Source organism: Triturus cristatus, chromosome 1_2, assembly GCF_964204655.1.
Source record: "Triturus cristatus chromosome 1_2, aTriCri1.1, whole genome shotgun sequence".
Lineage (NCBI taxonomy): Eukaryota > Metazoa > Chordata > Amphibia > Caudata > Salamandridae > Triturus > Triturus cristatus.
The window spans coordinates 881,852,912-881,875,004 of NC_140580.1; the positions used below are offsets into that span (position 1 = coordinate 881,852,912).

The 22,093-nt window shown below is 43.7% G+C and overlaps 1 protein-coding gene across 2 annotated transcripts in view; it reads left to right on the forward strand.

The window, feature by feature from the left end:
• The window catches only part of CFAP74 (cilia and flagella associated protein 74), a 927,349-nt gene that overhangs the window by 777,669 nt on the left and 127,587 nt on the right, over window positions 1-22,093 (forward strand). For both annotated transcript variants that reach the window (XM_085609345.1, XM_085609347.1), the window contains exon 36: window positions 12,864-13,018. In XM_085609345.1, coding sequence (XP_085465471.1) covers window positions 12,864-13,018 — 155 coding nt within the window. The remainder of the gene's footprint in view (window positions 1-12,863; window positions 13,019-22,093) is intronic.

The following is a 22,093-nucleotide window of genomic DNA, read 5'->3' on the forward strand; positions in this document are numbered from 1 at the left end:
CTACTCTGCAAAACTGAGAGGCAATACCCAACAGTCCGTGTAGCATAAAGTAGATATAGGGCATGGGGTTGACCCAGAAGGAAGAAAGCAAAGGGAAATGAAAGAACAAATTCGAAAGGGCTGGGCAAAAGGGAGAAATGGGAAGAGAATATTGGGTAAGAAAAAAAAGAAGAGCTGGGAAGTACATTGGGAGCGTATTGAATGTCAACTTAGTCATTCTGAAACGTCCTTTAATATTAAGAATTTCAATGGGATGGAGTTATTTAAATGTCATCTTCCTACAGAAATATTTTTTTTTCCGTCAGTTATAGATGCATTACGGGTGCTTCTTGTACTGCTATTGTAGATTTCTTGGTTGACAGGTCTGGTGAATCCCAATTTGAAGAAAGTGAATCAAGACCCTATACCCTGGAGTTTTTTTGACATACAGAAACCACTGAACGCATTGGACTATACCGTAGTGCACCAGATCATCCAAGATGGTGTTTGATAATGGGTGGGCTAAGCAACACAGCCATTGATAATATATCAGCAACTGCAGTTTCCCTGACAAAAATCTACTTAAAAATAAACCAGAGATTACCCAATAGTTGCTTGTAATAATGTTTGCTGGTGCATTTTTAGTAAGTGTACTACACTCTATTGCATTACTCCATATCTGCATGCTTAACCCAAGTAATTTTCAATGTTTGGCGTCTTACTTTATAATCAAAATTCCATTTGAAACGTAGCATACCTTGAGCATTCTTCCACTAGCCATAAGCAATCTGGCAATTTGGAAAGTCCATTCCAAGGAAAAAAACAACTGCAAACCTAAATAGTTCTAATGAAAGAGTCCCACAAATTCTACAGCATCAATCCTACATGGTTTCCTTAAGTCAGACAATGGCCCTTTGAATAAGGGGGGGCTTGTTTTGAGATTAATCTATACAAAACTCCAAGAATACATTAAAGAAGCAATGTGGTCTATTTTCACTGCTAACCAAAATTTCATTATTGATAAGAATCAGAATAGGAATAGAGATAACATACATTTTAGGAAAATCAGCTTTATTGGTGAAGAGGTCTCTTCCAATCCTTTTGGAGGATAGATTATAGAAGGAGAGCCAGAACCTAACTCTGGCATACTCTAAACGTATCCCCAGAGGGTTTTAAGTGATACCAATGTGTTCTCTCAGAGGGTTCTGAGTGATACCAATTTGTTCTCCCTGGATATTACTCAAACATAACTTCAGTTGATAGTTAGTGTTAAGATGTGCAAACATCCATAAAGTCCATGAATAGACTTTGCTTCTTGATAGCTGCCTATTTGGTCGATTTGGCTATACATTGAAAGCCTTATGCACTATACTCAAGCTTGAAACTTACTTGAAGGATAGAGATTGGACCTTTCGGTTCTGCTTCAAATAAAAGGCTTTTGAAACTGAGCTGTCCAAATACGTTTGAGTCCGCATCAAGAAGAGAAATTGGTGGTGCATGGCCAGGGACTTATGGATTAAGCTCCTGCCCGGCTTATTATTATCCAAATTTATCTGCTACTTCGCCAGCCAATGTCTTCCCCTCAATGGGTGGGAGGAGTCCAAGATGGGGTGCCTAAGCACTGGTGGCATTGCCGTACAGGTGATCAACAAATGAAAACTAAACTCTGCATTGTATAGTATAAATGTAAAAATATTTGTAAAATAAGACGGACATGAATTGAAGTTTGTGATACAAGATGGGCATGAATTAAAAAGGAATATCATATTTTCTTCTCAGATAAAATAAAATATGTATTATATAAGTAATATCATTACTGTTTTTCATGAAGAAACTGTTATAATCTCCCCACAAATACAAAATGTTAGCATATGGGATGGCTGGGTGCCATAAAGAGATAAGAATTTACAAAAGATCAACAGCAATGTGCCACCCCTTAGCTGTAGCAGACATCCATTTCCCCCCCAGTGTTGGCTTCAGCTTGCATGACATGGTTCACAACATGAATGCATCTTTCAAATATCATATCTCCAGCAACACCACATTGGGAGGCGTCCTCCAGTACCAACCACCCAGACCCCGAGCCAATTCAGGAAATACCATCTTGGAACTCATCATCCCCCTGGTACTCAATTACAGCTCTTTAATCCACTATAGAGGCCTTTACTTCCACCTGAGAGACCACACAGAACCTCAACACCCTTATACTCACCCAAGGCACGAAGGGCCACACTCACACCTCAGGACATCTCCTTAACCCCATCTTCATGAATTGCAACTGCATCATGGTAGACCAAACCACACCCCTCACCTGAATTAACCACTCCCTGATCTGCTTCAGCCTGCGCCTGCTCGTTCCAAGACTTCATTGCAAAACTGGATCAAAATCTCTGAAGAAGCCTGGTTCACTGACCTCCAAACGAACCTCCAACAATTCCAAGAAAACTTCCCTCAAACTATCAGTCAATTCAATAACTAGATCACCTTCTGCGTGGGCTCTGTTGCCTCACACAAAACCATTGCCAGCTCCAGAAAAAGACCTCAAGCAAGCTGGTACACAGAATACCTCGGACTCCACGAATGCCACTGCAGACTGATAGATTACTGTTGGAGGCATACACATGCTTATGACAACAGAAGAATCTTCAAATCGAACCTCTGACACTACTATCAGCAAATTAGAGACACTACACGCTCAGCCCTGACTGGCTGAATCACAAAAAACTCCAACAATGCCACATACAAATTTGCTATTGTAAAAGTGTTCACCTCCCCGAATGTCAGGACCATAACCATCACCCTCCCCCAAGCCTCTGCAACCAGTTCTCCCACTTTTTCCATAACATAATCAGCAATATATATATATAACCGCTTTGGTTGCCAACCAGACCATTTCTCCCTTGTCACCCTACAGTCCGATGAGACAAGCCACCCAAGAACCACCATACAATGCTAACCGGAGATCAATATGGTAGATATAGCATCAGCCATGTTATCTGTCTGCTCAGAAGCCCCCTTGGACCCATGCAATCACTTCATCTTCACCAGAGGACTTGACCCCATCTATACAACGCTCACCACGATTCTCAACAACTCCCTTGCCTCTCACACCTGTCCAGAAAGTTGAAAACGTGCTACCATTTGCCCCTCCTAAAGAAACACTTGGCAGACCTGAAAATGCTGGCTAACTACCAACCCATCTCCCTGATTCCCTACTCAGCAAAAATCCTCAAAAGCCCCATCAATTGACAGCTATCAGATCACCTCAACCACAACCAACTCCTTGACTCTTCTCAATCGAGCTTCAGGGCCAGCCACAGTACTGAAACGGCCCTCACTGCCGCTATCGTCAATATTTGCATAATCCTGAGCAGAGAGGACACCGTGGTACTCATGCTGCTTATCCTATCCATTACCTTTGACACTGTCTGTCACCCCATCCTCGTTCAACCACTCTGGAATAAGAGAACATGCACTCCAATGGATTTTCTCCTTTCTCACTGGGGTCAGCCTTGCATCATAATCTTCAGCTACCACCAACTTGATCTGCGAAGTTCCCAATGATACTCACTCAGCCAGACTCTCTTTAACATATACATAGCACCACTCACCGGCATCATAAGATCCCACAGAAACAACATAATCTAAGCGGATGACACTCAACTCATCCTCTCCCTTTCTGACTACAACATCCACAGCTGGACCACCTTCTCTACCTGCATGACCAAAGTTGCATCCAGCTGAAAGCCAACTGCCTTAAGCTCAACTCCTACAAAACGTAATCGGTTCACTTCAGGAACGACACCTTTATCCAGTATTGGGGTATCTTTCATAGATTCTCATGCCTGAATCAGTCCCCGTCATCGTGGTGCGAGTCCCAAGGTACATAAATAACGAAGTAGTAAACAGTAAATAGTATATCTCCATAGTCTTTTATGGTAGCAACCATATACTCTATAGCCTATTAGTCTCCTTTTACAAAAAGGACCAAACTGAGAAACCTAACCAATCAGCTGCCAGCACCCTCTAGAACCTTCCCAAGAGAAGCTGAGTTCCTCAGATTTTCACCGCACTTCGTTGTGTAAGGGACTCTTCCTGAACTCTGCTCAGTTTCTTCAGTTTTCTCAGATAAGTCTACTTTGAATTTCTTTTAGAAGAATGTCTTATAAAAAAGGATTATTTAGAGTTTGTAAATCCTGTGGGAAGAAGAGAGTGCATGTGGACGATGCACACAAGGATTGTATTTATTGTCTCTATCCCAGCCATGAGACAAAACAATGTAAGATATGCCGCACCTTCTCAACCAAGACCCTGAGGGATAGAGAGGGAAGACTACAAATATGGCTAAAAAAGAAGTAGTATGCTTCCTCTGATCTGGATAGCGACATGTCCTCTATGTCACACAAGAGGCCCAGGTCGCCTGAGGGTCAACCTGAAGAGAGAAAGAAGCATTCTAAAGTCTCTCACTTGACCAAGGAATCTCTTACACAGGAGAAACACCCCAAAGACTCCTCAGGGATTGGATCCCCTCAGTTTTCAGGAACATTAAAGAGAAAACCAGAGTCATCTAGCCATTCCAGAGGTAAAACTGGCCACAAATCTTCTTCAGCGTCAAGTTCACCGTCGACGCCAGTACCTACTTCAACGACGACAACAGTGACTCTCTCGTCAACATCGTTAACCACATCGACGGCAAGTATAAAATGATCTATACCGTCGACGTTGCCTTTTTCGTCGACGACTACACCGTTGACGAGAGTGAAGACCTCATCGTCGACGAGCCTGTCGACGAAGCCATCGTCGACAAAGACATCGCTGATGACACCACCGTCGACGACGAGACAGCCGACAACGAAACCACCGTTGACGACGACACAGTTGTGTCGTCGACTGAAACTGTTCCATTGACGCGATCCCACCGGCTATGGCAATACCGTCGACTATCATTGCTTTACCGTCGATGACGTCCCCGTCGACGAGAATTTCTCCGTCGACGACAACACCAACCTCAAAAAAATCCAGTTTTATATGCAGGTCCGACAACCCCGTTCCAGCAATCTACACAAAGCCAATTCAGGACACCAAAGATTTCTCCGCTACCTCCCAGACATCTTTTGGATGTAGAGGATACGGATGAGGCCAGTTTTGAGCGGCACGTAGTCCTTCTGAGCTTCACATTAAGTATCAAGAGGAGGATGATGACTATGAACATGAAGAGCAGTATTACCAGCATTATCCGGCCCCTCATGCTCAGTATCAGCAATACAAGTATTTTGAGCAGCCTAGGCAGCAGCCTGCACAATTTCCTCCGACATTAATTCTATATCTTCAGAATATGTTGGCAGATTTTAAAAGAAGGTTTTCTCCTCAAGAGGATAATTTCGTAGCTCCTCCACCTCTGCAGGTAGCTCCTCAAACACCGCTACCTCCACCTCCTGCCACTCCTGGGTTGGCACCATGTCCCATGACTCCTCTTCCTCCCGGAGAAGGCCCTACAACATCTGATGATGAGCAGGAGGAAGGAGAGATACCAGACCCTCTTCCACCCACTGATGAGTGGGATGACTACATAGCACCAATGTCATCCCCACTGCCTCATCATCCTTCAGACTCACCTCCGGAGGATATCGGAGGATTCCATAATATTATAGACAGAGCCGCTAGAAGATTTCACCTTCCAACAATTGTGCATCAATTGGACTGTTTCCTCAATGATTTTAAAGACCAAGCAAGAGAGACAGTCAGATCAATACCTATAATTGATCATATTTGGCAGGAAGGAATCAAAGTCATGAAGGCGCCAACTTCCGTAGTTCTTGTGCTACCAAGGTTGTACAAAAAACATAGAGCCCCTGAGGGTTCTCCTGCGTGTCCAACAACTCACCCCAAGCCTGACTCTGTGATCTCTCAGGCAGCCCAGAGACGATCAAAAAATCTGTCTACACCTAACATTTCTCCACCAGACAAGGAGGGTCGGTGCCTTAATTCAATTGGAAAAAGATTTTTATCAATGACAGCAGTCTCAGTTAGGGCTGCTAACTCTTTGGCCATTTTGGCACGTTATGATAGGCAAATGTGGTCCAATATCGGTACGATGAAGGATGTAATTCCGGAAGATAGTAAAGAGGAGTTTCTTAAAATACTCACAGAAGAAGAAAGAGCAGCATCAGAAATAATTGACATTGCTATGGACATTGACACAACTGGTTTCCGGCAGTTAGCTGGTGCTGCCGTTTTAGGACAACAAGGTTGGTTAAAAGCAACAAATTTCCGCACAGAAGTTCAGACCAAAATCTTGGCTATGTCCTATGATGGCGACAGCCAATTTGGCAGCCATATTGATGAGGTGCTTACCGCCATTAAAAAAGATACTGATACTGCTAAGGTGCTTGGAACCCTTCAGTACCGCAAGGTGCCCTTTCGGGGAGCTCAAGGTAGGGGTTTCTCAAATTATAGGGGGACTTACCAGCTTTCCCAGTCCTACCAGACCTACCAGCCGCAATATCGACAGGGATATCAGCAGCAACCCTACCGCCAAGCGACTACAGCTGGTTTCTCTAGGCAAGGCTCCAGACGAAAGCCAGGATCTCAAGGCCGTGACACCGGCCGCAAGCAGTGATTGCAGCAGGGTACCAGCTGCTTTTCCTTTCCCCCTGAATGGTGCTAAATTCTCCGAACATATCAACCAGTGGCAGGACATCACTTCAGACAAGTGGGTCCTAGATCTCATCTCTTATGGCCACACTTTGGAATTCATTCAAATACCTCCCAATACCCCTCCCTGGGTATCGCACCCCCCTCGCCTTCACTTACTCAAAAAAGAAGCAAGGATCATGCTTCAAAAAGGGGCAATAGAAAAGGTCCCTTTTTCCCAGAGAACGAAATGCTTCTACTCCCGATTCTTTCTCATTTGCAAAACGTCGGGAGAGTGGAGGCCTATCCTAGACCTCAGAAAATTGAACAAATTCCTAAAGAGTAAAACATTCAGGATGGTCACACTTTCAGACATCCTACGACGCCTCAACAGTGGCAATTTCATGACTTCATTGGATCTCGAGGATGCATACTTTCATGTCCCTATTCATCCGAAGCACAGGAAATTCCTACGGTTCACAGTGGCTGGTACCCACTATCAATTCCGAGTCCTACCATTTGGCCTCAAATCGGCTCCACGGACGTTCACAAAATGTTTAACTTCAGTGGCAGCAGCCTTGCGAAGCAAAGGTCACCAGGTATTCCCTTACCTCGACGACTGGCTGCTAAAGGCACTATTTTCACACCTAGTGAAAAATGCAATAGACGATTGCCTCACTCTTTTTCACGAATTGGGTCTCTCAATCAATTTCCAAAAATCTTCGATCCTACCGAACCGGATAATGACAGTCCTGGGTGCCAGATTGGAAACCATCCGGAACAAAGCTTTTCCCAAGAAAGACAACAAAGGTTACAAGCATTGGCACTCAAACTGTCCAGAAAAAAGTGCGTTTCTGTGAGAGTGTACAAATCTCTACTGGGAATGCTCTCTTCAGCAATAGATCTTGTGCCGCTTACTCGCTTGCACATGAGGCCTCTTCAAGAGGAACTACAGCATCAATGGATGCAAACCACAGGTTCATTCGACGATGTGGTCAATGTCACTCCACGGATGAGAGAGGCTCTACGATGGGGGACTCAGAAATCACATCTGTCCCAAGGCCAATCTTTTCTTCCGGTCATCCCAGATTACATAGTAACAACAGATGTTTCTATGGAAGGCAGGGGAGGACACTTACAGGACCTGCAAGTGCAAGGGAAGTGGTCCTTGGCTCAGTAGCAAATGCATATAAACAGGTTGGAATTGAAGCCATTTTCCTATCTCTTCAGGCTTTCCTTCCTCGAATACAGGGGTCGTCGGTGTTGATCCGGACGGACAACTCCACAAGCATGTTTTATATCAACAAACAAGGAGGCACGAAATCTCTCACTCTGTCACAGGACGTACAGCAGTTCTGGAACTGGCTGACGCTCCACCGAATTTCCTTGACAGCAGAACATGTCCCGGTTCTCTGGAATACCTTAGCAGATACTCTGAGCAGAACGAATGACAGCTGTCACGAATGGGAGTTGGAACAAGAACAGCTGGACAAGACATTTGCAATCTAAGGAAAACCAGCGCTGGACCTGTTTGCGACCCAGATCAACTCCAAATGCTGATTCTTCGCAAGCAGATTCCCTTAAGGCTTAAGTGGAAGCGTTTTTGTTTATGGTGCAAACGCAATGAAGTACATCCCTTTCTCTCTGCTCCAGAAGAAGTCCTACCTTATTTGCTTTCTTTAGCAAAGTCTGGTCTTGCACACTCATCAGTTAGAGTTCATCTGACTGCAGTATCAAGATACAGACGATCGCCACATACTCCACCTTTATGGTCCTCAAGAGTCGTAAATCAATTTATGAAAGGACTGTTTAGAGCTGTCCCACCCATCAGAGCACCACCCCCGGAATGGCAACTTAATGTGGTGTTACCTCAATTGCTAAAACAGCCATTTGAGCCCATTCACAAGGCAGAGTTGAAGTACTTAACCTGGAAACTCACCCTTCTTCTAGCTCTTACTTCAACATGAAGGGTTAGTGAAATACAGGCTTTTACCATATCCCATCCGTTCTTACGCTTCACTGATCAGATGGTCATTCTGAGGACAAACCCCAAGTTCATCCCAAAAGTTCTTTCGCAATTCCATTTGAATGAGCCAGCCATTCTGAGAACTTTTTTCCCTAACCCTTCCACACCTGCAGAAAGAGCACTCCATACTCTAGACTTGAAGAGATGTCTTAAATTTTATTTACAAAGGACTAAATACATACGAAAATCAAATCAGTTATTCATAGCTTATGGTCAAAGCTGTCAAGGCACTGCTGTCTCTAAAGCTACAATAGCCAGGTGGATAGCAAGCGCAATACAATTTTGCCATGACAAGGATGGCAAGCCATTACCAAGGACTGTGAGAGCGCACTCCACTAGAGCAGTATCAGCATCAACTGCTTTATTTGCCTGAGTGCCACTTGAAAAAATCTGCAGAGCTGCGACGTGGAAAACGACGCACACGTTTACGCAGCATTACTGCCTGGAGTCATCGCAGCGTGCTGACGCGTCCGTGGGACAGGCAGTATTAAGGAACCTATTTTGTTAAGTTAAGCCTCTTTCAAGAGAGGTTTTATTAGCTGATGTTTTGGACGCAGTATATGTTTCTTGAATATGTCTATGCATACTTGTTTTCTCCTTTGCTTGTTAATACTGCAAATATTCTATGCACTGTGCCATGTTCAAACCATTGATCTATAGATTAATGTTGCATTTAGGATTATTTTAGCACTACCCACCGTCCACAAAGGTGCTTTTTTGACGAACATATATATATGTTGGCATGTTATGCATATATGTGCATATGTGTACTCAGCCTCTCTTGGGAAGGTTCTAAAGGGTGCTGGCTGCTGTTGGTTAGGTTTTTCAGTTTGGTCCTTTTTAGGTCTCGCCTTGCTATCGCGTAAGCGATCGCAAAGCGAGACTATAGAGAGCGGGTTTGAAAAGTGCTCCCAAAAAGCGGATTGCATGGCTAGCACGCGCACAATCACGCACATCGTGCCGCCATGCAATCCGCCTTTTGGGAGCACTTCAAAGGGTCCGCTCCCCCGCCCCCAAGCGCGCGCGCCACGCTCCGCCGGGCTTGTTATAAACCTGTTAAAAACCTGTCAGGATATTGCCGTCATCGACTACCTCGTATAAACCCACCTGACAGTAGTTATTTGGATCGGATAGCAGTGACTGCAAGAGAACGATAATTGGAGCACGACATTTGAGAGTCGACCTATGGCAGAGGACGCAGTGCGCAATTACATCACAACCACGTCATATAGGAGACTCCCGCCTCCCGCAGACCGCAGTCATTTCCGCGCATCTACTTCACGAGGTGTACACCAGTATAGTGTCGTGATACTGTGGTTGTACACCTATCCACTTTGCGTTTTAGGTGCAGTGACTACTGCACCTGGGCTAGTTAAGCTCACCTGCTTGTTGTTTATTTCGGCTAGCCGCGCATGGAGGTGAGGCTTAACCGTTGCGGATCACCGAGGGGTGGGTGGTGTGTGTGGTGCGTGTGTGGTGCAGGGTGCTTTGTGATGTGTCCATTTCTAAAGTTTGGTTGTCTGTTAGCTGCATATTTTGCAGATCTTTGACCGTGGTTTATACACTGGCTAGCTGCTATACACCATTTTTATATGCAAAGATTTTTCCGAAAATATTGATTTGAATTATATTTCAAAGCGTTAGCCTGCACAGCGATCAAGTGATCCCTGCAAATACTGTTTTTCTGTCTGCATTTTAGCCAATCGCTCACTGCCTTGTTTTTACCGCTGACCGTACACGCATACGTAACTTTTGCCATGACGTGTACTGCACATGGACGGGAACAAAAGGCATCCCGGCCAATGCTTGTTTTTTTAGCTATAACTGAATCGCTTGGACAGGAACTAAAGTGAAATGTGAGCCGGAGCCTGAGGGGCGGAGCTGTGGCGGTGCCTGTCACGCATAATCGGCACTTTCTGCACAACCCTGCTTGTCCTGGACATGCATGTTTCCCTTCCCCCTCCCCGCACACTTTGTTTTTGCCTTTCGCTTACCTGTTCCCCTTTTCTCACCGCCTCTGCCACTCTTCTCCCTGCCCGTGCATCTTTGCCCCTTCCATACTCTGTTTTCACACTTCCTGTCCCCTTCCCCCTATCTGTCCTCGGCCTCTTCCTGGTTTCACCTCTTTCTGCCTGTGTCTCCTTTAAATACATATCTTTGCCCTGAACAGTGCCTCTCTCCACAGTCTCCCAATGTTTGAACTCGTCTCCTTCTTTCATAGCGCCTACAATCTAGCTCCCTCTGCCCTTCATGCTGTCTGTGCCCCTCCTGTTTCTGGCTGCCTGTCGCCTCCTCTCCCCTTGCTCTGTGTCTGCTCTCTGCCTGTGCCTCCCCGCCTCCCCACGGCTTGACCTCTTTCGTGGATCGTCGTCTTCCATATCTGCCTTTGCCCCTCCTGTTTCTCACCGCATGATCTCTGTCCGTGGCCCTCCTCTTCCTCAAAGCCTGCAATCCTTCTTTCGCGTCCCTCTACACTCTGTGTTCTTTAACAGTTTGCTCTAGTTGGCATCTTTCCCAGAATGCTTTGGAAAACAAGCATTTGCAATGCAAAAGGTCTCGCAGTTATACAAGTTTGAGCTATTGGCATTATAAATGACAGTGCCTTTTATTTATGTTTTAAAAAAAACAAACTTAAATAAAAAGCATTGTCATTTACAATGCCAATAGCTCAAACTCCTATAAATGCGAGACCTATTGCATTGCAAGTGCTTGTTGTAAAAGGAGACTAATAGGCTAGAGTATATGGATACTACCTTAATAGCCCATGGAGATATACTATTTACTACTTTGTTATTTATGTACCGTGGGACACCCACCATGACGACGGGGAATGATTCAGATAGTGAATCTATGAAAGATACCAATACTGGATAACTGTAGTTACAGGTAAGTAACTTGTTTCCTCTCTGGACTCCAGATTGGTGGTCAGCTGAACTTGGAATAGTAGTGGCAAACGACTCTCAATAACCAACCGAATCAACACAGCAAAGTCCTCCTGTTTCCACACCCTCAGCATCCTCATAAGCACAACCAGCCAAGCCCTGATCACCAGCAAACTCTACTACGGCAACACTGTATGCAGGAATCTCCGCTCACCTCACCAGACACCTCCAGACCCTCCAAAATAAAGCTGCCAAACTCACTTTCCAACCATCCCCTCTCCACCTCAAAAATCTGTCTTTGCTTTCCATTCACAAGCAAGCACCCTACATATTTTTCACACATAGATACAAGGTGCACCACACCCTAGGCCCCACCTACCTGAACAGCAGCTTTGCTTCCACACACCATCCAGAACTCTCCGCTTGACCAACCTCCTGCTGGCTCACGCACCCCGCTTCTGCAGAGCTGGATTCAGCAGTCACACTTTTTCGTACCTCACTCCTAAATCGTGGAACGATCTCTCCCTGCGTATCAGACCTGGTAGCTCTGTCCTTGAGTTGTGCAAAAAAGACTCAAAACTTGGCTCTTTAACTAAGCCCCAGCTTGGACCCGGCGTGCACCTCTAGAGCCAGGATCCTCCTAGGGGAGATATGAGCGCCCTACAAATTCAGCTACCATAGCAGAACGCTGCCTCGTTCCTTTTTTTTTTTTTTTAAATAACTGCAGTTCTGCACATTGAGTGGCTCAGTGTGTCAGCACAGTTATTTCTGTCCTTTCATTGAGCAAGATAGGGGTGGTGGAAGCGTGAGCGTGCACATTACTTCAAATGTTGTGCTCGCTCACATTCCCCATCCCTCTCTCGCTGAATTACACAGTGAGCTGAAGTTAACTTTGCTGATGTGCTGCAAGGCCTCATAATGCAGAACAGCAAATATTTATGGCTGCACATTTCAGTCGAGCATATGGGCATGCTCCGTGCAGCAGGCACAGGGAGAGGTGTGATTAACTTATTTTGTTGTGTATTATGGCCAATGGCACTACTCTACTGGTTGGTACGCGGAAAACATGTACAGCCAAAAAAAAGTAGGGCTGAACTCTACAGTTGGTGCAGAAACCCCCGCATAATGGGAAACAACGGAAGAATTTGAATGCAATGCTTGTGATACTCAGCCGCTGCTCAACCTTTTTATCCTCAGACAGAACCCTAAGATCGTCATTTTACGCTTATTATTTTCAAACGTGTAGGCTTCATAAAACACTATCTTCATTGTCGTTTCACCTTTCACTTTAGTGTATCTATCATTGATAATGCCTGACCGAAGAATTGTTTTTCGTTCCACAGGTACTCAGAACTACAGTGGCCTAAGTGTATTCAGCGTCTCTCCAGTAGAGGGAGCCATTGATCCAGGGAATAGCCAAGAATTGACTGTCACGTTTAGCCCAGACCACGAAAGCCTGTATTACTCAGACTGCCTCCGGGTGGAGCTCGTTAGCAAGGTAAGACTATGAAGCCCTCAGCTTGTTCACCAGCCATGTACTACGCCTTTGACTTATTTCGTAAGGTGCCTCATACCGCCTTAGGACCTCTTTAGAGTCTGTGAAAGTGATGTAATGTGCTTGTTACAGTGTGGAGTCACAGGCGGCCGTCGTGGAGCCGCTCGCACGTGTTTCAAGCAGGGCACATCAAAACGGTGTTACAGCGCCCCACCTGAGGATGGGCTACCGTTGTGGTATACACATTTAATTTTTCTAAGGAGTGTTGATGTTTGTCTATTAGCAGTGAGATGCTGGCATTGGCATTTGAAAAGGGACCCCCGCCCTCTCACCCTTGGGCTGTTTACTCCTTGATGGCTTACAAGAAGAAAAGGCAGAAAGTGAAGAACTACATTTTATTTTGTATTTCACAGGTCTGCAGAGTGGCTTTATGACATATCATCTGCCAGTCCTGGCTTTTCAGCCAATTTAATACTTCATTGCAGGGGTGCAACTAGGCCAGAACTTCGGGGGGGGGGGCACTCGCTGCCAGTGCTGGCCCAAGCACTGGTCGCGTACAGTGCAACAGTCTTTTTTGGCGCCCCTTCCCCCATTTCCTCCTTCTCCATCAATTCCCTCACTACCACTCGCCAACAATGCACCTCATCTTTCTATAGCCCCTTGCCGACAAACATGTCATTTTTTTTACAGGGCTACTTGTAGTTTACTCACACTCAGTTCTGTGATCTGCATGGTACACATTCTTTGTAGCAGGCACATTAACCCTCTGGGCTGTGTGGATGACAGGAGTGCCCATGTTAGTGCAGGTTGAGCGATGCAACAGGGTGAGAGGAGTGACTGCAGGGTGAGTGAGTTGACAATATGAATTTGGGTGCGGATGTAAGTGCAGAGTGGGATGAATTAATGTATGGTTAGTGATGTGCTTGTTTGAGTGAGATTGCAGAGTCAGCAGTGAAGGGAACAGGTGAGTACAGTGTCACATGAGTGCGGGGTGAGTAGTGTGCTTGCGTGACTGCAGGGTGAGGTACAGGGTGAACAGCGCAAGTGCATTGTGAGTGCAGAGCGATCACTGTGAGTGCAGAGTGAGCGATGTGCTCATGTGACCGCAGGGTAAGTGGAGGGAGAACGGTGTGAGTTCATGGTGAGTGACATAAGTGCTGTGTGGTCATTGTGAGTGCAGGGTGAATGGTGTGAGTGCATGGTGATCAGTGTATGGTGATCAGTGTGAGTTTATTGTGATCGCTGTGGGTGCAGGGAAGGGCGAGAATGAGGAGTGAGTTGTCTGAATGCAGGGTGCATACCAGACACTTGAAGTAACTCAGCATGTTTCTGAGGGCTGACTTAGGTTTTCAGATATAAGTTAAACTATTGCTATTATGGCATTATTCAGGGACAAGGTCGGACTGGCCGTAGCAGGCACTGTGTGTTTTCTCGTGTGTCGGAAGGGTGGGGGCAGATTTTAGACCGGTGGGGGACGTTTTTGGTACATGGTGCTGGTTTTGCAGCAGTGCTGCAATACCGGCTCACTGTACCAAAAGCAGCTGCAGTGTTTTCCACGCGCCTCCCCCAACCCCACCCAGCCTCCACCTCCTTCCCCACGGCCGGTCTGACTCAATTGCCAAGGCCGGTTTGCGTTCCTAGTCCGGCCTTGTTCAGGGATCGAGGGTGGTGGAATTAAATATTTTGCTCATCGTGCAACAAACTTCCAGTCTTGTGATTAGGGTTGCCAGCTCATTATATTGATGCCCTAGACATTACAAACATAAGCAGTCACCTAAAGCTTATTTCCAGCACTTATCTGTGCATACTTGGAAAAGCACATCTAAATAGAAAGCATTTTTAATTTTGTTCTAGGGCTGCCTGAATAATCCATGACTGATACTTAAAAGGAACAACAACAGAAAAGTCACATTACAGATGAATAGATATTTTATTCATTACCCTATTTAGTGTCAATACGAGGCCTTTGCAGGGTCCCTAGACAACAAATGGCTGGTATTTTTCTTTGGGCAACCCTACTTTATATTTCTTTTCATGAAATGCATTCTCACTCTACGGCAGTAAAAGTAAAACGCAAATGTAAGGAATAGGCAGAGTAGGTGCCCAGGGGATACTGGAACCAGAAAAAAACCGAAACCTCGCTAACCAGTTTACATAGGTATGTAAATAGGCAAATGATCTTTAAAGACCTGTAACAAACTTGGGCGTGCCGGAGATAAGACTCTAGACACTGCCCAGCGGAGCCCACAGCTGCAGCCCGGGCTGAGACCGGATAGGGGGGGGGGGGTGCTGGGGCTGAAGCTCTTTCAGCCCTATGTGTGTATGTGTGGCTTGTAGTTTTGCTTTTAACACTGTCATTACGGGCTCAAAACCCGATCAGGCAAAGGGGCTGCTGTATAAAAGGCTAGAAGTGACCGACAGTGTTATGCATGACATGGAGCCACTTGATTGCTAGGTTATAACATTTTACAAAGTCGTGTAGTTCATATCAAAAACTGCTTGTTTCACACATGAAATCAAAAGTAAATTCTGCTCAGATATTATGTGAAATATCTGGTAATTTACATAATTTCGTCATTAGTGTTGTAGAAGGTTTTATACCAAGATTCACACACAAAAAAGGAAATAATCGGGTTGCAACAGCAGCCTTTCCTAACACAATGGATAAGTAAAACACAGGTAGTAGTAGCTGGGGGACATCACAGGATTCTGTCACACTTACCTAGCTATGCAGCATATGTAACAGACGTACTACAGAGAGAGTGAGTGGAGTTAAAGGACTGTTGTATGCTTTTTTGTGGCAAGTATAACATTCCCAGAAGATACAGCCCAACGTCTGGTGCAATTACCATACATTCATGTACTCATTATAGTGGCGGCTGGTGGAATTCAAAAGGGGGGCTGCCTCCTGAATACCTTTATTATGTGGGAAAGTTTTACTTTAGTACATTTGTTTATATCACTATAATAAGAGGCATACAAATTGTTAAGAAATGCCTTTAAATATAGGGATATAAACTGATGTACTTAAGTGATATGCTCCCTGCATGTTAAAAGCATTCAAGCCATTAGAGCACCTTTAAATATGTAAGTTCAGGATGTGTGCATCCTGAGCTCACATATTTAAAAGTGCTCTCTTGTATGCTTTAAATATGCGGGAATATTTCACCTTACATTAGGTTATATCACCATATTGAGAGACATTTATTAAAACTGTTAATTTTGAGTACAATGGTATAAACTGATGTACTAAAGTGAAATGCTCCTGCATGTTAAAAGCATATAAAAGACGTAAAATACGTGTGCATCCTGAACGGACATATTTAAAAGTGCTCCCTTGTATGCTTTTAACATGCGTTATGTTTTAGCTCATACCCTGAGGTAACTATAACTCACTTCCTTGCCTTGCACTGCTAATTACACCGCATATTACATCACTTGTGACATCATTGATAATTTCACTGCAACATTTTCAGTTAAATTATCGATGACAAAACTGTGCATGGCGGAGCACAAGTTATATTTACCTTAGGACACGATTTATAGTTACCTGAGATAACCAGGCATGGGTGGAGTTTGTGGAGCTTCGTTACATGGAAGTCCGCAAAGTGACAAAAAAACTCTGTGGAGTTCATCAAGTGGCGGAGTGCAGTGTGAACTGCCATTCGCGCTGATCTTCAGCCGCTTGAGTAGAAATTGTACCCGAGCTACAGTTCGCTCTCACCAACTTACTGTTGGCGAGTGCGAGTGAGGAAATAACTCTGCTGCACTACACAGAGCGGAGTTTTCTCCACTCTGCAAGCTCCGCGGAGTGCAGAAAACTCCACGAACGGAGCGAAGTTCACCGCCTAGTGGTTTTGTATGTTTAAAATGGCATGTTTTAACTGACATTTTCACCTAACTATAACCTTACTTTAATCTTTGTTTCAGTGAAAAAAAAAAAATATATATATATATATATATTACGCAGTTAGTGCCGTGCACGCACGGTGGGCACGCGGTGCGATGACAAAGCAAGAAAGCACGTCAACAAATCTGTTTCTGCTTTCCTCCGTGACTATGGTATGGGTGCCATTTACCACAACAACTTGCGTTATGACATGCAAGACATTTATAGAGGAGATGGTGTGCACTTCAATGATGAAGGGAACAGAGTCTTCCTCTTGAACCTTAGACTCTGCATCGGTACTTACTTGTAGGTACCACTAAAAAATCATTTCATAAACACAACGGCTCTTTTTAGAGCCCCCTAATATCTAAACACTTAAATCTGAATTTCATTTATTTTTTTATTTTTTTTTCTACCGTACGCTTACCGTAAGCTTACCGTACGCGTACCCCGTGATTTTTTTTAAAATCAATAAATGTTTTCTTTGTACTTTACAGTCCTTCTTTGACCCCCTCACAAATGTAAGGGGGTCTGTAACTCTCCTCATTGCCCCCTTTTCTTGTTTTCACTCTTTTTTTTCTGAGTGAAACACACAAAATGGCGGCCGCCGCTTCCTGGTTTCGGCCGATTCGAATGTTTACTAAGATCTAACAGCCAATCAGAATCGCGCTCGCGCACGCCACCGTACGCGTACCGTAAGCTTACCGTAAGCGTACGGTAAGCGTACCGTAAGCGGGCTCAGATATATATATTGATTTAAAGGCTATTTTCTCAGAATCTACTGAACAGATTTACACCAAACCTACAAAAGGCACTTCCTTGACATAGGGACTACCTCTCTGCCAAATTTCTAGTAATTCTGTTCAGCCGTTCGGGCTGTAGCTCGTTCTAAAGGTCCTATGGAAAAATGCATGGGAAAAACGCGTTTTGGGACCCCCCTTTTATCTCAGCCCCCGCTTGACGTATCCCCCCGAGACTTTCAGGGTAGGAGCGGAGCGTAGCGCCCCACCTATTTTGAGAAATTTGCGAGGATTCATCGACCGGTGCCAAAGTTATTCAAAATAGAATGTTGCGGATTTCCTATGGAAAAGGGGTCCTAACTATAACTACCTACTGGCGACCGCCAGTAGGTAATATATATATATATATATATATATATATATATATCAAGATCTCACAAGTCGGCGCTGGAAGCAACCAAACAATCGCCTTTCCCTTGCCTCTTACGATGGCGGTCCGTGGAGAGGAAGCGAACCTCAAAACATTCAACTCATGCTGATTTTCCCGTTCATGAGAAACCAAGACAGCAACCACGGACACTTTCGATCAAAATGCGCTATTTAATTGTGCAAAACAATGGCCACTCGACGCGTTTCGGGACAGATCCCTTGATCACGAGTGTGGCAGTCCTCTCATCACTTTGTTTAAATAAAGTACATTGAATACAAACGTGTAAACACAAAAAACAGACTGTGTGAGTTAGAGTTGACTCACTCCCTATTTTTACAGTCGCCATCTTGGAATGGTCAAGGAGTGTGGCTAAAAGCCTAAACATGGTAAATCTCCTGAATATGCTGTCATTATACGAATCATTAACGACCCAGCAAAAAACCCTCACATGTATTGAAATAAATACAGCGTTATCTACAGCCTCCTTCATGGCACATTTCCGTGCTAAAAATACTAATGAATTGTACCCAAGTGGGTCAAAAAATTAATTAAATGCTGCAATAAATATACGTCGAGGGTGACGCTGGATCTCTAGGAAAATTGTTTCGTGACATGCATAAGATACCTAATAACTTTACAGTATCAAAATACAACCCAAGTGGGTAAAGACTAATGACCCCATCCTGACCAAACAGATACTTAATCATATTTGTGGCAACAATCCACCATTACTTTAGTTTTTTGAATTCTTCCAAGAGTCAATCAGTTTCTGTGAAAAAAGAAAAGAACAGAAAAAAGAACATTCATGTTACTAAAAAAATCTCTTAAGACAAACATACTAATAACTACCACAATAGGACACATCATAGAAAATTGGATATGTACAATAAAATCATGAAGCATATTATACCGGATGGAAAGACGTTCAAAAAATCATTCTACAAAACATCTGTAAACATTGCAGGACAAAATACAGTAAAAGCTACCCCAAATGGACTTCCATTTCCTCATCACAATTGTGCCCGTTAGGCACTAAGGTTTTGTATTGAATGATAAGCTTTGATTCAAGGCGTCTAAGGTCTTGTACCCTATTCCCGCCCCTTTCGTTAAGTCTGACTGAATCAAGTACACAGAAACTAAGTAATGAATTATTCTGTTTATGTGTGCTCTGAAAATGTCTCGCCATGGGGTATTGTTTGTCGCCGTTCTTAATTGCACGAAGATGTTCTAATACCCTTTTCTTCGCCTTATGAATTGTGCTCCCAATGTACGCTTTGTTACACGGGCAAAAAAGGGCATATACTGCAAATTCTGTGTTACACGATGTGTGTTTAGTGATTTTGAATGGTCTACAATCAGCTGTTAAAACACATTCTTTCATGTGACGGCTATTTCTACACGCCTTGCAATTACGACAAGGATAGAACCCTTGGATCCCCAAACTCTTATTTTCCGTTGGTACCACTGCTCTACATAGAGTATCCTTTAGAGATCTGGCTTTTCGAAAAGTGATTTGTGGTAAAGTTCCAATGTTGTTTGTGAGGTCATTGTCTGTATGTAAAACGGGCCAGAATTTGATGATGCTTTTTCTAACCTCATGTGCCTGTTTACTGTAAGTAGTGATGAATCTGATTTCGGAATCTTCACTAATTTCTTGTGTTTCTTTTTCAATGAGTAATGAGGCTCTAGTTCTTTCTTGGACTTTAACTTTGGCTTTCTTAATCACAGTGTTCGAATAACCTCTCTCTAGGAATCTCTTTGTCATGACACTGACCTCCCTTTCGAAGCTTTCGACCGTGCTGCAGTTGCGTTTGGCACGGAGGAATTCTCCGAACGGGATACTGTCAATCAGAGATTGTGGATGGCAGCTTTTGGCATGGAGAACACTGTTCCCTGCCGTTGTTTTTCTAAAGAGAGAACTCTCCAATTTGTTGTTGTATATATATATATATGGTTACATTTATATTATAGTTATGTGTTGCAATAAGATAAGGGCTTAGATTTTAAAAAAAACACACTGAAATGTGGCAGTTACAGTTTAGTGAATTAAGTATAACTTATGTGCGAATGACCTCACATATTGCATCACTCATGACATGTTAAATTTTATTATTGACCACATCACCGATGACATCATCCAATGACTGTGAAAATGTGCTTTGGGCTTTTTTTTTTTTGTTTTTTTTTTAGTCCTCATTTAACCAAAATATGCTCCAACTCATAGAGAGGTTTCTCTGACCCATTTTAGAACGTTTAAAGGCAAGTTTTTACCGGTCTGGTCATGCCCCGAGGGGAGAAAAGGATGCCTTTAGCTCCAGATCCGAACCTTCAAATATTCATATGAGCCTCAACCTTTATCTTGAGAGTTTGGCAGTGCCACAATTCCCTCCTCAGGGTTTTTTTGTGGGGCATATTTTTAATCATTGGACCCAAAGATCAAAACCAAGAACAGATATCATGAAAATACAGTAAAAGAGAGAGAGAAAAAAAGAGAAAAAAAAAAGAAAAAAAAAAAAAGAAAAGAGGAACTTTATATGTAGCTAACTCCTGTCTCCACCCATTTATCCCAGATTTCCCAGTATTTTGTTTTTTTTGTGCTTTCACCAGCTTGATCTAGGTAGGATACCCTCTGAATGGAATGAATCCATTCCTCCTTCGTGGGAGGGCAGGGGAAAATCCATTTAATACAGAGCTCCCTTCGGGCTAGTAGAATCAAGGTAAAGAACAAAGCTTGGTGACTTTTTGTTAATACCCCACCAACTGCTTCCCTTGGAATTAGCCCACAAATTACCGACATAGTTGTTAATTTTATATCTGAACCCTTAATATCTGATATGGTCTTACCCACATTATTCCAAAAGACGTGTATTACTGGGCAGCTCCAGAACATGTGGACCTCATTTGCCCTATCTTCTCCACACTTAGGGCATTTCTTGATTTCACGGCTTCCCATTTTCGATAATCTCTGAGGAGTCCAATAGGCCTTATGGACTGTGAAAAGATGATTCTTTTTTAAGGGGGCAGCATTTATACAAGACCATAAAGAAGACATAGATACTTGCCCTATATTTTCGAGCTCTTCATCCGGTAGATCTTTCCTCCATGTCTCCATGAAAGAGACCTGCTCCTCTTCCCCATTTTGGGCAAGTAGCCAGTACCATTCTGCCACTTCTTTTACTTGTGTTTGTCGAGAGGATATCTTTAAAGCCAAGTTCGAGTTTCCTTCCAAATCTTTTCTAGAGGATTTTGTCCAGCTTAGCAGTTGATAGTATTTAAATTTTGATACCTGGTCTTCACAGATTACAGATATGTGGGACCAGGATATAAGTTCCGCCTCAAATAGTAGTTGACCCCAGGTATTAATTCCATATCTCCTCAAAGGAGTTGCGAGAACATCCTCCAGACACAAGGGCGTCCCCGGAGAGTCCCAAACTGGTGTAATATCATTATAATAAGGAATTTTTAGAAGGCGGCTCACCTGGGACCAAAGCTTTACTGCGGATAGCAAAATCTTCAATTTAACTTTTTTGAAAAATTTTGGATGACCAAACCTTAGAAGGAAACATCCAGCTTGTTGAGAAAGGTCAAAAGTAAGCGCCTTATAAAGAGGCGAGAACATAGAACTTTCAATCATCAATTGTCGGAATTTTTTTTACTGGAACGCACACAAATATAGGTATAAATCAGGGGTTGCAATACCTCCATATTCCTTTTTTTTTCTCAGTTTTCTCAGGGTTATTCTCGGGCTCTTATTTCTCCATATAAAGCTTGAAAAAAGCCCTTGAACCTTCCTAAACCAAGCTCTTGGGAACTCTAAGGGGATGGTGTTAAATAGAAATGTATATTGAGGAAGGATTGACATTTTTAATAAATTAGATTTGCCCAGAAAGGAGATAGGCAATGCTCCCCAAGTTTGTAATTGGGAGCTTACTTTTTTTGTCACTTTTTCGAAGTTTATCTGTGCAATTTTATCAATATTTTGAGCTATCTGTATCCCCAGATACCTTATTTCTTTTTTT